This window comes from Arvicola amphibius, chromosome 6 (assembly GCF_903992535.2).
Source record: "Arvicola amphibius chromosome 6, mArvAmp1.2, whole genome shotgun sequence".
NCBI classification, from domain to species: Eukaryota; Metazoa; Chordata; class Mammalia; order Rodentia; family Cricetidae; genus Arvicola; species Arvicola amphibius.
The window spans coordinates 153,742,860-153,758,862 of record NC_052052.2 but is presented as its reverse complement, the minus strand read 5'-3'; the positions used below and the strand labels follow the sequence as shown (position 1 = coordinate 153,758,862).

General features: G+C 48.4%; 1 protein-coding gene across 3 annotated transcripts in view; it reads left to right on the top strand.

Annotated features, from left to right (window-relative positions):
• Spock1 (SPARC (osteonectin), cwcv and kazal like domains proteoglycan 1) overlaps positions 1–16,003 on the top strand; it is a 454,175-nt gene that overhangs the window by 297,234 nt on the left and 140,938 nt on the right. For all 3 annotated transcript variants that reach the window (XM_038334014.1, XM_038334016.1, XM_038334015.1), the window contains one exon: positions 15,395–15,509. In XM_038334014.1, coding sequence (XP_038189942.1) covers positions 15,395–15,509 — 115 coding nt within the window. The remainder of the gene's footprint in view (positions 1–15,394; positions 15,510–16,003) is intronic.

Genomic DNA, 16,003 nt, shown 5'->3' with positions numbered 1-16,003 from the left:
TGTTCTTTGAGTGCCAGGTATCCGTTTAGCAGCCAGACGCCACTGAAGAGAAGCACAGACCCACCAGCTCACCTTTCTCCCACTGGACACCTGAACAGTGGGACCAGTGGTTGATCGGGCTTCAATGCAGGGACAGGTGGAGCCAGGTTCTCACTGATGTGGAGGCCGTTTATGGCTCTCCTGGGACACAGACCTGAGAGGGAGGCGCTTTGACCTGGGACGGTGCTTTGGCCTGAAGCTAACCTAGAGAAGAAAGAGCCCCCCTTGGGAAGGGTGGAAGGGATGGATGATTCGGCCGCATCGTGTGGGGAAGAGGTGGAGTGACCCTTCATCCAGAGCTTGCTAAGGCCAGAACTGGGCTTCACCACAGGACTCTTGACTGCCAACTCTGCCAGACAACTCAAATCCTACACTTCCTTCACCATGCATGACTTTGCCCACGTGGGTCTCGAAAATGAGCCCGGATCTAGAGCAGGGCCTGCATGCTTTTGCCAGTGCCCGCCCTCCCCCTTCCCCCCCCCCCCCCCGCCTTTAGACATTAACCTGCTAATCAGCTGTCTGAAGCCTCCCTGCTCCAAGGATACACATCTGAGAGCAGACTGTCCTGAGACAATCTTTACTGTCCGTGGTGGGGGAGGGGCAGAGGCACAGCTCCACACCTTTACCCCCAGCAGCCCAGGGTGAAACCGAGCCCCTAATCTTTTAGGGATCTTGGCTCAGGCCCAAGCAAGATATGCGACTTCAATGCAGAAAAGGATTGTGGACTAAGCAGTGAGACACAGCGGTGGGGATTGTGTTAAAGATACTTTAAGGTAAAGAAAGGCACTAGAGAAAATAATAAAAGCACAGCCAAGGGCAGAGATGCGGGCTTCTCTAAAAGAGACTTGCAGAAGATAAAATATGTTGGCATGTGTGAGCCCAGGGGGAGAGTCCCGGGGTCCTAGCATCAGCTATATATATCATTTGGACCCTCAAATTATAGCTTAAAAGTTTGCAAGGAAACTGTCCCCTTTTTGTCTCTTGAAAAGTTGGAGTCTAGGGTGTCTCGGGGGTGCCTTTGATGGGACTACAAACTGATAAGGTAAACCGAGGAGTTTCACACCTGCCCTTTCAATGAAAATGGAGTCTCTTGAACAGAGTCCAAGAGGATTGTAGTTTGCAGTGGAGAAAGAAGGAATGTGCCAGAATCCTTGCTTTTCTGGTGTCAAGAGTGTCTTCACCTGGATCCCTGGGCAAGACGCTCCTGTCTTCCTCACCCGCCACATTTATTGAGACCTAATGTCTCTTCCTTGTCTCTTTGCAGGCTTCCTTTTCCCTGCTCTCTCCTTCCTCCCCACTTCTTCTCCCCCATTTCGTCTCTGCTAGTCTACAAGCTCCCGGAGAGCAGGGCCTTTGTCTTAGCCGCCTCTCAAGGCCTAGTCCCGTAGTAGTACGTGACACACAAAATGGATTTCATAAATTGCAAGGTGATTTGAGGGTTGAAACCTTCCCTGTGATGTCAAAGAAGACATTGGTCTGGGAATGCCCGAGAGACTCTCACAGCTCTGGGGCCTTGTGACCTTCGTAGGTTCTTCAATGCCAGATGCCACTTGCACAGCGGCTTTAACTAGCTTTAACTGAGAGCATCCTTTGAGACAGACACATCAGATCACCTGGAGTTCAAAAATGGTCCATGAGCCTGACCCCTGACCTCTCAAAGCAGACTAGAGCACCAGAAAAGTCCTGGTTATAGCTGGGTACCACCACTTCCCTGAATCTCTTTGATATTGTAGACACTGGGGACAGGAACAGATGCTAGTTAAAAGGCAAAGCCCTGTCCCTGGTCTCAGAAGGCTCCTACCATGGACTTCGACAGACTTCCAAGCAGACTCGAAGCTGTGCAATGGAGTGATGGCTTAGTTGGCGATTTGGGGCAAGCTGTGGTTTTATTTCTTTGGTGGTCAAGTGGAAATGCTAGTTATTTATTTTTGTGTGTCTTCCATGCACAGTAAGACCTGACCCATGCTTTTTGTCACGTTGATCCCTCATAGAGGCCTGTGAGGGAAGCAGCAGGGAGCACATTGGTAGAGCATCAGGCAGGGCAGAGGGTTGGCAGCGGGCAGCTCTGGAGCGTGAACTGATGGGTTTACCAGATGCGCAGGCACACACGTTAGGGGCGATTGAATGGTGTGGGGCACAAGGAACAATGGAAGGAGAAACAAGAACACACAAGACTGAAATGGTCCAGCGCTTGTCAAAGCCTGCAGTGGGAGAGGCAGCCGCTCTCTCAGCTTGAGATGGTTTCTAAGCACTTAGAAGCTGCCCCCAGAAACCCTAGCTCCACTCAGCACTAACTTTGTGATGATTACTTCAACATTCTCAGCTCAGGAGTGAAATTCAATGACCTTGGGAAGCTTCCCAAAGAATGAGAAATGAATCTACCCTAATTGGGGAAAGAAAGAGCCTGGCAATGAATAGTCTCTGATTGCCCATTTATAAAACCACGGCCGAGCATATCTAGAAGATTAACATTGGGAGGGGACAAAAGCAATAACAACTCTAATTAGGATATTAAGTTTGGTACCGAGGGAGCCACAAATGCTTATGTACCTCACCCAGTGTGGCACGTGGAGACCGTTACCCTCCGAATGCTTTAAGCTATTCAGTCTCTCTCTGAAAAGTTCTGGGTTCTTTCACTAATGGAACTGAGGTCTCTAGAAGGAGGTGGCCGGGAAGTTTGCTAGAGGGATGTTATTGATTAATCGCCTTTAATGGGAGTTGCTTTCTGATCAGACAGAATGAGCAGTTTGCTACTGAGGGTTCTCTGTATGCTCTTTTCCCACTATCGATTTTCCATCTTACACAGCAGACCCTGGAGAGCTTTCGGCCTCTTTCCAGAACCCTCTAAACTCAGTAAACACTTTCAGCATTTTCCAAACTTTCCTCCCAAAGAGTCTCTCAGGGCCAGCAAGTGCAAACACCTACTCCGAGGCTCAGTGCAGAGAACACTCTGTCCTTGTATTCCTGGAGTCTCTCTCTGCCAGTTTGCACGAATCCTGGTTGGTTTACACGCTAGACCAGTGGTTTCTGTAAAGGAAGTTTGGGGCTACCCACCACAGGGAGATTTGCCAGAGGTCTGCATTCTCCGCGGCCTACCATGCAGTCTGAGGGACAGGCTTAGACTGCATTGTGGGAAACAAGAAAAGGAAGCATGAGGCAAGGGGCACTAACAGCATACAGAATGGGACTCCTCCTTCTTTAGCTGTTTTTGAGATTTCCCCGGGAAGGTGGCCAGAGGATGGGTTACTTGTGCCCTAGCAGAGCTCTGTACTGATTTTCTGCTTCATAAGATGTCACATGTCGTCAGAGGAGCTCTAGGCTGGCATTTGGAGCACCCTTACCTCCATTCTGAGGCAGGCTCACCTCAGTTTCCTGGTGCCATCTAATCCCTGTCCCTGACCAGTTCAGCAGAGCAGGACAGAAGTATCGGGAAGGCAGGTGGGTGGTTCTGACTGAAGACCCAAGAGCAATGACATCCCTACCCGGCTTGCCTTGCTGTGTTCTGCCTATCCCAGTGTCCCCAACCTGCCCCATTTACAATCACCTTAGATCAAGCCTTTGTCTGCCTATATTAATGGTGTTTACCTGATTCTGCTTTCCTTAACCTGGCTCTTTTTCTTCTTCGCCATTTTCCAGCAGTGCCTGGATGTCAACCTGGAGGATGTCTCAACTCTCCAACTCCCCTTCTCTCCAGTGCAAACGTTTCAAAGCTTGCAACAATCTTTCAAGCACAAATACAGTACGCATACCACTATGGGGTGTACAGTTTCTTGTGTATGGCTTTGTTATATGATCCTAGTGCACAGGACTTAGAGAAATGATGTTTTTCTTAATTCTCAGCCTGTTTGGGGAGGAGGCACTGCCTGTTCCTGAGATGTGGGAACCGTGTGCTTCACAGGCTGACATCAACCGTTACATAAGGTTTCTGGACAAGGTCTTTGAATACTTCAGCTTGGTGCTCAAAAAGGAGTTTTAATTTGAGTGTAGAGTGGAGATTGGGAAGGCCAAAAAGAATCGCCCCAGGGCTTTGGGCCTCTGAAGTGTCCAGGCTCCTTGTCCTCTGCTGCTCTCTGTGCCTTGGGAGGAAGTGGACAGGAAGTGGTGAGAATAGACTGACTGGGATGGGAAGCTGAGTCTACATCAGCTTGTGCCAGGTCTCTTCCCCGTATCCTCTCAACTCCCCCTCTCCCCACCCCAGAAAAGGAGTTCTGCTTCTCTGCACCTGCTCTTAAAAGCCAAGGAACCACCAAGACCCCAGATCCCACGCAGGCAGGCGGCACAGCATACCCCAATCTCAAATCTCTCTACTCCAAAAACTACAGCCCGTACCTTCTTGATTCACAAAACAATGGTGGGGGTGGATCTTAGTGTGGTCCATGGCCAAGGATGTTGGTGACAGTGGGGTGAGCAGCATGAGAATCACTAGCTCTGTGCACGTCTTTGCTCCTGGAAGCCTCCGTGTTTTGCGGGGTTTCCGATTGCATTCGAATGATGAACAGATACAAAAGGCAGACTATCGGAGCAACAGTGATCTTTTAAGCGTACCCTTTTTTTCCCTGCAAATATTTGATTTTTTTTCTTGTGTTTATTATCTCCCCTGATCCTGTAGGTTATGAACTGGTTCTTTTGTATTTTAAGTAATTCTCTCTCCTTTTTCCATTCATGTCTTATGAATAATTTATATATATAGTCAACTATAGTGAAAAGGGCACAAGCGTTTTTACTAGTAAAACATTTTAATTAAATTCTGGCCATCCTGAGGGATGAGAGGCAGTGACTTCTCTGTGGATGGAGTCCTATCCCTCCCCTCAGAGGTCTAGCCTTTCTCAGGTCCTCTTGTCCACGCTGCCCTGTCTCTGTGGCTGCCAGGCTTGGTGTCTCTCTCCATCTGTGCTGTGGGTTGAAGGCTGCTCAGCAGCAGCAGTGTGGATGAGGCTCCCCCAGCTCATTCACTGGGCAGCATGACCACACTGGAAAGAACCCACAATTTAAAAAAGAAAAGACTGTAACAGCAACACAAGATTAGTCAAACACCCTAAAACTTGGCTTAGCCATTTTTGTTTGTTGTGACAAGGGCTTATATAGCCCAGGCTGGCCTTGAACTTACTACATAGCCAAGGATCACCTCTGCTCCTGGACCTTCCCCCCAGTGCTGACATTATAGGTAGATAGTACCACACTCAGCATCAGGCTTGGCACGTGGCTGCTTGGTGTTGTGTTTACCATGTGTTCCCATCATACGACATTTTGCTGGTGTTCTAGTGGCTCTGAGGATCACCTTTTTGCTGTGAAGCCCAGCCTCACTGACTGTGTGACCACAGGCTACTCAGTGTCTCTGTGTCCATCACCGGTTGATCAGTTAAGAATAAACCGGTATCTGCATGGGTTTCCTCATTGCTGGGTTAGAGTGTGTGATAGCATGTTATCCTATAGGTCCATCCATGTCACTCTTGATGTCACCAGCCCCTGACTAGCTGAGATCTTATAAGAATTCTCCTTCCCTTTCTCCCCACTTAGACCCAATGTGTTGCTGCCTCATTCTGTCCTGACCCCCTCTGCCCTTCCGTGACCCCATTTAAAGGGCAATCAGTTTCTTGTCAGAATCACTGAGGGATGCTTCTCCCTTCCCCGTTCTGGAGCATGTAGGAAGAAGAGGGAGGATGACCTGAGAGCCTTGGAAAGGAGACTAGCTGGCCTGGCTGAAACAATTCTGTGCCCGCTGACACACATTTATGCAGCCATTCAAGCATGTCTCTCAATGCTTTGTCTTCTAATGATCAGGATGTGTAAATGACCATGCTGGCCTTGGCGGTGGTTGCTCATGTCTTGTTCTGTGTGTGAGATGAGGGCCCATTCTCTTGCTGGGTATCTCATTAGTTCTAGACCCTCATGGACTGTTCTTAACTCCTTCATCTCAGAGACAAACTGCAAACTCTCTCAGGAATGGGCCAGAACCTGTTCCAGCCCTTGCTTGTGATCATAACTTCTATTGTCTCCCTGCTACAAAGAAGAAGGGACTAGGTGTGCTGACAGTGGCCCTGGAGCAGGTGGTCATGGGCACCAGTCATGGTAGCCTTCAGTCTGTGGGCATTTGTTCCTGAGTGTCCCCGAGGTACCACAGGATCTAAAGCAACTACCCAGGAGAAGCTGAGTGAGGAGGAGGCTGGGCCTGGTATGGGAAGGAGGGAGGCTTCAAGAGAAGCCGGGTATGGAAGAAGAGTGCACCCTCAGAAACCGTGAATCTGGGGCTGGAGAGATGGCTCAGTGGTTAAGAGCACGGCCTGCACTTCCAAAGGTCCTGAGTTTAATTCCCAGCAACCACATGGTGGCTGACAACCATCTGTAATGAGGTCTGGTGCCCTCTTCTGGCCTGCAGACATACACACAGACAGAATATTGTATACATAATAAATAAATAAATATTTAAAAAAAAAAAGAAACCGTGAATCTGGGGCTTAGTCTTGGCTGGGAGGGCTTTCTGGTGCCAAGAAGCTACTTTCCTTCTGACCATCTTTTAAATTTGAAATCGATTTTACCTAACCCCATCACAGACATCCACCTATGTGAGTAAACTACAGGCCTGTACTTTAACGTAGCCTCATGCTGGTTTATACAGATGCTGTGTAATTAGTTAAATCATTTACCTGTAGATGACATTAAGGGACGAATGTTGTGTCATCTTTTCCAAATTAGCATGCTAGAGTCTCAACACACAAGTTGGCCATGTATGGAGATGAGGCTTCTAAGAAGTGATTAAGGTTAAATTAGTTGTATGAGCTTTATAGGGTGGGGCACTAATCCAACAGAATTGGTGTCCTTCCTTATCAGAACATATTAGGGAACTTACTGTGTATCCCTCCAAGTTCATGGAGCCAAAAGAAGGTCGCATGAGGACAGATAAAAGCTGGCTGTCTGCACGCTGGGAGAAACTCTCACAGACCCCACCAGTATGAAAACCATCAAGGCTCCATCCTGCAGAACCAGAGAACATAAACGGATTGCTTGAGCACACAGTCTGGGGGCTTTTGCCAAAGCAGCCTGTTCTAGCCTGGCTTCTGTTGCTGTGATAAACACCATGACCAAACCCAGCTTGGGTAGGAAAGGGGCGAATTTCACCTCACAGGGTCACGGTTCATCTGGGAGAGAAGGCACGGCAGCAGTCTGGGTGGGGGGACTGCCATAGGAGCTATGGGGGAACTCTGCTGTCCGCTTTGGTTCCAGGCCTATGTTCAGCTGCCTCTCTTCTACAATCCAGGCCCGCGTAGGGATGGTACCACACACAGAGGCCTGGACCCTCCTACATCAATTAGCAATCAAGAAAATGCCCTCACAGATGCGCCCACAGGCCAATCTGATGGAAGCAAATCTTTAATTGAGGGTTCCTCTTCCCAGGTGCCTCAAGTTGACATCCGAGATTAGTCATCACACAAGCCAGACAGACCAATGCATGTGAACATTTAAACTGTTTATAATTTCCCCTTGTTATAAACCATTGGCGTGATCATATTTTCTTGTTGCATAATTTTGACTTGCTGGATCATAAGCTGTTTCTTTTTTTCACCCTTTAAATTAAAATGTCTTCTATTGTTAAATTTATGCGTATCATAAAGTCAAGAGTAATAAATGCCCTACATCCTTCCAGCTTTCTTTCAGCAATTGTCTCTGGTCCTGTGTCCACACCCTTAGTAATTAGGAAGGTGCTTTTCGCTTTGGTGCAGGGAATTGGGAATCTTTAGACCCTGGACTCAGGGGAAAGGAAGGAGCACGACTCTCTTTGATCAGTTACGTCTTTTGTCCTCTGCCTCTGTGTCATTATCTGTCCTATGCCCTCCTTTGTGGCCATTTCCCAGTCCTTGGGCACACAGGTTCAACCTGTCTTTCTGAAATTAACTGTGTGTGCTACCTAGCCACATGACCAATAAGTCCCTTTTGTATCTGCCTCAGAGCACTTGGGAAGCCCTTGAACGTGAAAGCCGAGAGTAATGAAGGAGGCTTCCAGCCTGCCCTCCTTCCCAGTTTCCAGCGAGATCCAATGAGTACAATTTGTATTCAAGGAGGCTCCGTTGTCAGCTAGTAAGCAAGTGCCTCCAGAGAGGGGGAGGCGCGGTGCACACACCAGTTACCATGGGGACAGACAAGCTATAATAAATGTCCAGGATCCTAGCTTGAGGAGGTTTTCACAGTTTGGAGTAATTTCTTTGTCAGTCATCTGTGAAGTCCCTCCTAATGAATCACCGGGCCTGACTGCTCTTCAGTAGACTATGGGCCATGGGCATCCTGGGCAGAGGCCAATCTTAAAAGCAAAGGCAAGAGCATGGGCCATCACTAATTTGTACATATTTTGTAAATTAAGTGACCTCTGCATGAGTGAGATTCTGTGAGTCAGCAGAGTGGGTCACAGTTCACACAGCTTTTTGAGAACACATTGGCTTCCTGGTTTCAGAGGGTCCCCGTTGCTTCCCAGAATCCTGTGCAGCTAGGGAGAGGAAGTAAGGCGGTTCAGTGAAGGAAGAAAGGGTATTCCGAGAGCCACAGGCACTCCTCTGTCTTAATGGAGAAGAACTTTCACTTCTGCGAAGCCTGCCCGTGCTTGCTTAGTGCCACTCCACACACAAAGTGTGCACCAGGCTCCCTCTTCTTGTTTCTGTACCCACTTAAGAGTAGAAGGGCATTTTAGGGGTCACCAGGACCTACCATGTTTACAGTTGTTCTGGGACTTGGAGCTGTAGCTCCCCATGGCTTCCAAGGCCCTCTCTGGGGGATGAGGGAGCACATGTCACCCCTACCCAACCTGCTGCAATCCTGATACAGTACTGGGTCCCAAACAGACCAAACGCCTCCTGTCCCTGGAAAGAGTCTCCTCTGCCCTGCAACATTCTCTCTGTCCTAGCACCTCACTCAGACCCAACTTTTCCATGTGTGCCAGTGTGTGTGCCAGTCTCTCCAAGGGAGCTCTCCAGCTCTCTGCAAGGTGCTCAGATGACCCATTTGACTTCTGCTGCGTTATGAGCTCCTAGCAGGGAGACGCTGATCTGTGGCCTGCCAAGAGATGCTTCACGTGGAATAAAAGACTGCTGATTTGGGCTGAGTAGATACAGACAGGCATGTGTGCTTGACCGGGGGACCAGGGGATCTTCTGTGTCAAATTTCAAAATAACCCCCTCTCCTCTCTCCCTCTAGGGAGTAGCTGCAGAATTTCTTCTCTCTCTCTCTCTCTCTCTCTCTCTCTCTCTCTCTCTCTCTCTCTCTCTCTCTTTTTCGAGGCAGGGTTTCCCTGTAGTTTCTAGAGCCTGTCCTGGAACTAGCTCTTGTAGACCAGGCTGGTCTCGAACTCACAGAGATCCGCCTGCCTCTGCTTCCCGAGGGCTGGGATTAAAGGCGTGTGCCACCACCGCCCGGCTTTAGCTGCAGAATTTCTATGACAGACGTTTTGACCCTGACCCTTTGACCCTTTGTCAGTTAAGACAGTAGGTGTGCCCAAGGACAGTGATAAGGCTTGATCCTGATTTTTAAAATCAATGTGGCTAATTAAAAAATAACTCACTGAACTCAAAAACAAGTTCAGAAACAATTAAGATAATTAAAATATCACCACCTTAATTGAGACCAAGCAATGGGCTTAAAAAATAACATTAATTAAAAAAACCTACATGAAGCTTGTAATTAACTGGCTTTTGAATTCAATGTGCTTCAGCTCAACAAATCTCTCTATAAATTAATTCATTCTTATTTTTTTCCTTGAAGAAAGATTTGTAAAAGTTATTTTGAAAAATTAATTGGATGTGTGTTCTATACCAGTTGACTCTGGGCTAGTTGCTGCTGGAAGGTGGGTGGGAGAGATGGCATTACCTTCACAGTCCCTGCTGTGCCCTCGCTGTGCCCTCGCTGTGCCCTCGCTGTGCCCTTGCTAGCCACATTTTCTTGTCAGCTCCCGGTGAGTCCTGCAGGTGTTGTGGCACTGTAGCAGGTACACTGGGTTTTGTTGTCTCTGGAGGATGGCTGATTTCTGTCACCAAGCATGCACACAGAGCGAGTGCGCCTTGGAGAGCGATGCCTTGACAGCAAGGCTCCACACCTGCACAGGGCTGTCCCTGACATCTGTCCTTCCTCCTTCCCTCCCCACACGGGCAGTTCCCCCACCTAGTGGAAGGGATTCTCAAATACTGATTCTTTTTTTAAAAAAAGATTCCTATACTAGTTATTGGTTTTAAACATCACTGTTTTCTAAAAGGTTTATTTGTTTTTCTGTTATGTGTATCGGTGGTTTTGCCTGCTTGTCTGTCTGTGTACCATGTGTATACAGTGCTCACAGAGACCAGAGGAGGGCATCAGACCCTTGGAACTGGAGTTAAAAGAGGTTGTGAGCTGCCCTGTGGGTGCTGGAACTCAAACTCAGGTTCTCTAGAAGAGCATCCAATGCTCTTAACTGCTGACTACTGTATTTGGGGATTTCATACAAGAGTATGCTATAAATACATTCTTTCCACTACTCCTTCTCTGTTCCAACTCCTCCCGTGTTCCTCCAACTACCCTCTCTCAAATTCATGACCTCTTCTATATTTACACTCACACTCACACACACACACACATGCACACACACACACACACACACACAACACCCCTACTGAGTCCAATTAGTGCTGTCCTTTTCTACATGTGTGTAGGTCTGATCCCTTACAACTGCGATCCTGTCTCTCAAAATAAATGTAAACTGTTTCTCCCCATCTCAGCAGTTATGATGCAATAGTAGCACTTGTAGGTTGGGGTTAATCAACAGCTATACAATCAGACCTAAAGGTCATTCAATAGGAGGGAAGTCAGGCCTGGTACTATCAACCCAACCAAGAACCCATGGCTACAGAGGAAAACCTAGTACCAGCATGTTCCTAAAGCCACAAAGATTCCTTCTTAGGCCTGGAGACATGTACAGCCCTGACATCTTACCAAAGAAGTTTCTTTCTTTGGAGAAGACCTTCCAACTAATCAGAGTACAGAGAACATATGACTCTGAGGTGCCCAGCCCCAAATGGAACATATACACTAGAACCCCAGACAGAGGCTCAGGGAACATTGAGGGAGCAGGGGCGGAAAGATGGTAAGAACTCAAGGACCAGGACAACCGCTGTGGGATATAGTTTCTTCTCCATAGGACATGTTGCCTCCATGAACTCCCACCAACTTGGATGCCTGCCTGAGACCTGCAGAGACCACACTAGTCAACATGCTGAACTCCCACCCACATGGCTACCTACATGAGACCTGCAAGCGAGACCACACCAATCAACATGCTATGTGGCAGGAGGAAAGTCTCACAAGGCCCCGCCCCTAGATGAAATGCCACTTCTAGGTTAATCTCCTACTTGTCATTTCTTTAGAAAGAGGAGCCAGGCAGTCCTGTGCTGTGTCAGGGCTGGGAGCCTTGTGGCTGCTGCTCAGAGCCCAGTAGACCTGGACTCCGTGCCCTTTTATCCCCCTTCAAACCAAGCACAGCTCTATTTCAAAGCAAAGCGCATGCCAGTGATGAAGCAGAGGCTGACCCCTTCATTTGTGAACGTTCCGCTGTGCTGTGAAGTTCATCTACTCCAAACAATTCACAGACATGTTTAAAGTGCTCAGACCCTTGTAATTACCGTTGAGCCGATCGGACGTCTCTGTGCAGATCGTTAGTTAATATGTGCACGGAGTTAAGTAGTGGACGGCTGGTGGCTGGCTGGCTGTCCTTTGCTCGTGTGATACTGAGGATTCAGCGTAGGGCCTCACAACTTCTAGGCAAGGCTCTACCCCAAACTCCCTTTCTATTTAGAAGTGGGGTTACAGGCAGTTACCCAGGAAGGCCTTGAACTACTTATGGTTCTCTCAAGTAGCTGGGGTTTCAGGTAGCACCCTCAGGCCTGGTTCACTGTTTGTTAAAATATTCACTTTTGGGGGTGGATGTTTTTGCTTATTACGTATGTCTGGCTTTTCAGATGGTAAGGATTATCTACTGTAGTTATCCTAATAGTAGGGTGGCAGATTGTGAGAACACAGGGAATTGAATGGACATGGGTCAAGTGCCTCTGTTAGGGGGTGGGGGATGGGTGTTGCCATGTCTAGAGCTAGTAGGCGGAGCATACAGCTCAGTGTCCCCTTCTGGTTGAGTTCCGGGACTGGTGACTGTGTGACTGGGTCCCGAGGGACACACTGGCAGGGTGTGTTGTGGCCTTGCAGCATTAGGGCCACAGACTCACCTTTCACTCCTTACGGCCCAGAAGGAGTCTAGAAAACGGTGTGGTGTGCTGCCCGTCAATCAGCTTTCTAGATGATGGGCTCCACCAGAACAAGTAATAGGACAGAGTTTGGGTTGACAGAGCAGTATGCAAATTTCCACCGCGCCTCTCACCTGCCACTCTCTTCAAGACCAATTTAAATGTGATGTGCATTTTGTCCAGGGCCCCATCTCTGGATGCCGTGAGGGCTAAGTGGGAGAGGTAACCAGCTAGAGCAGACCGACCGGAGACACCTGGGAAAAGAGACCCCACCCTTGATGGAGACTCCATCAGACTGACTTGTGAGTCTGTCTGTGCAGCTCAGTACCTTGAATCCATGAAAAAGAGACTACCCCACGGTGGGCAGTGCCATCCCATGCAGATGGTCCCACGTTGTTTAAGAGTGGTGGTTGACAAAGCTGCTGGAAGCCGGCCAGTGAAGGGCTCTCCTCTTTGTTCCTTGTCTCTGCTCCTGCTTGAGTCCCTGCCCCAGCTTCCCTCAGCGGTGGACTGCAGTTGGGGAGATTTAAGCTGAATAAGCCCTTTCCTCCTCCCTAAGTTGTTTTTGGTCTTATTTATTACAGCACCAGAAAACAAACTAGGGTAATGAGCTCATCCAATTTGAGGGCTTAGTGCACCGCCTGCATGTCAGACATACTCGATTGAGTGCCAGCGATTGTTCCTGTAATTATGAAGCCTTGTTACCCACTCTGAGAACAAAACACAAACCTTCAAACCCAACACATGTATGTCACGTGCTTCCCATCCTAGATGCAAAGACACCTGTGTGGATTAACCAATGGCAGCTAACAAGCCCTAACCATCCATAAAGGAGCTGATAGTATCCCAATTTTGCAGAAGAAGAAATGGGGGCATAGACTGGTTGGAAAGCAGCCAAACCAGAACGCAGTCCCAGAGGCCCTGGAGCTGAGGTCTGTGCCCTTTCCTGCCTTGCACAGTTGCGTTGTTCTGTCCACCTGGGTGGCAGTGTGGACATAAAACGTTCGCGGGAAGTCAGCTGCAGAAACAAAAGAGTCCAAATTCTACGCCAATGTCTGTCACACACATCAGATAGTGCTGCAGAGTCCGGCACTCATCAAGGAGGCAGCCTGAGATTTGCCATCACTGAAAGCCACTGGGGCAGAAATTCAAGGCTCGGCAGCATTGGCATCTACTGAGGGAAATGCCCTAACTGGCCGCTGTGGTGAGGTTGCCCGTGGTCTAGTCTCCAGGTTCCCTGAGATCCTAAGTGGTGAACGGAGGTTAGAGAAGAGACAAGGAAGGACTGACATAGTCCTCACGGGTGGTCACATGCTAATCTTTACTGGATGCCTTAGTTCTGAAGGCGTCTTAGAGAGTAGTTGAAGTTGGCTGCACTACATCCCAAGGTATGACGCACAGAGATCACTCCAACCTTCTAACGTCATCTTCAGAAAACCAGCCGTTTCTACACAGGACCAGGAAGCTCTGCCAGCAAATTTCTAGAAGGCTCAGCTCTAGAGGAGTCTGGAGGCAGGCCTAGCCTTCTCTGCTACCTGCCTCCCAAAGGCTGCTCTCAGCTTAAGACTCCGGAGCAAGCCCTGTCTCTGGGGCTCAAACTAACTGCTTGCCTGTTGGAGCCTGTTTCTCTGTTAAGCCCAAGCCTCAGAGCATAGCCCCTGGGAAGTAGACTCCACCAGGTGACTCCACTGGGGTGGGAATCGGGGCCTTGCTGCTGCAGTGACTGATAAAAGAATGTTCCCTGCTTGTTCACAGCCGCTACCCCTGCCACAGGGAGGAGCCTGAGATACGTAGCAGTTGCACCTCCCAAGGTTGTGGGTTCAGGACCCTTGAGAAATTCCCAGCAGCCACCTAAAGAAAGTGATGTGCGATTTTCAGGCCTGGGTAGCAGGAGGAGTTGTGACTTTCTGTGTGGTAGCCGGAGCCTCATTGGTGGGGTAGACAGTTTTGCAGTTCCTGCTTGAAATGCCAATCTGTTTAGACAAATGTTTGTGTGAGGGTGGTGTGGGGAGCATCCCTCCCCTGGCTCGGAGAGCAGTTATGAAAGATATACTGCCTAATAGGCTTTCAGCCTGGAAGCTGGGAGATGGCACAATCGCTTTTGTTTTGCAGAGAATCCCCTGGGGCCTCCTCTGTACCCGTGATGAGCACATGTACCCCAGCAAGCAGAGTGCTGATTAGCCAGGGGCCTGCTGCTCAGCCTCGTCTAGAAGATGCTGCTGAATATGACCTGTGCCTTTGGGAATTCTTTCTGGAGTTATGTGTTTGGAACAACTTTTCCCCTCTCTCATTATTCAGATCCACAACTCCAGCGAAGAGATTGACTGTCTCGTGATTGCCCAGACACGCGGCCCCACATTTGCTCAAGACGTTCTTCCTGCCCGGCTTGTCTTTTCCATCTTTGCTTTGCAAAAATCCTGCCCATCCTTCAAGATTCAATTCAAATATTAATGCTTCACTAATCCTTGCCCTAGAAATTGATCTCTATTTTTCTCTCCAGTTCCGTTATCATTTTCTATGCCCATCACGGCCCTTATCTAATTCTGCCTTGCACAATCAATATTTATGTGTAGGCTTTCCCCACTCCCACTTACATCCGAACTTGGTGTTATACAAATGTCTTGCCCGCTCTGAAGTTTTCGAAAAAAAATTAAAATAAACTATTCATGTATGAAGTTCATATTTATTGAACAGAAGCAAACAATGTCAGCAAGAATTTTGGGTGTGTGTAATAGGAAATAATTAAAATTAAGCATGGAAGAAGTTACACAAGCCAACAATAACCAAAGAGGGACAGTCTTGGTATCTCTTGGTCCTTGGATTATATACAATTGTGAGGGATATTTTTAAAGAGTAATTCCTGTTTAAAATCACAGCACTGGAAAAGGCCCAGTACATGACTGGGCTGCTCTCTGGGTGCTTGAGAGCCCTGGGTGACAGACGCAGAGCTCCGCCTGGCTTGGGTTTCCTTGCAGTCCCCACCAGCCTCGGAAAAGAACACGCAGTGCAGATCAGCACAACTGGCCTATTTCCCGCTTGTCTATGTGAGTGGTGACGGAAATTAAATTTCCCTGGAGGTGCTAACCCTGCTCTCCTTGTTTTTCTCTCAGCCCTGGACCCATCGAAGGACCCTTGCCTGAAGGTGAAGTGCAGCCCCCACAAAGTGTGTGTGACCCAGGACTACCAGACAGCCCTGTGCGTCAGCCGCAAGCACCTGCTGCCCAGGTAAGTGTGGGGGAAGAGGGTGACTAGAAATTCGGGGTGTTCTGTGACTAGGGGATCTGAAGCATTCAGGCTGTGCCTGGGAGCAGGGTGGACAGAGGAGAGCGGTGTGTTTGCCTTCAAATGCTATTGGGTGCCTGTACTCAGGTGCTGGGATCAGACAGCAAACACAGGTTTGCCAAAAACAGTAATCTTTTTAAAATGATGATTATTATCATTATTATTGTTGTTGTTATTTTAGTGTCTGTGGGGATGTTTTGTCTGCATATCGTGTGTTCCTGGTGCCCACAGAGATCAGAAGAAGGTATCGATTGTATCCTTAGAACTGGAGTTGTAGATATAGGGGCTGAGAATTGAACCCAGGTCCTTTGGAAGAGCAATCAGTGCTCTTAAATGACAAACCATCTCTCCAGCTCTAAGAATAGAAATCTTAACTTTAAAAAAAATTCTTAATTTTGACTCTGAGCCCTCATCTGAACAGAAAAGCCCCTTTTCAT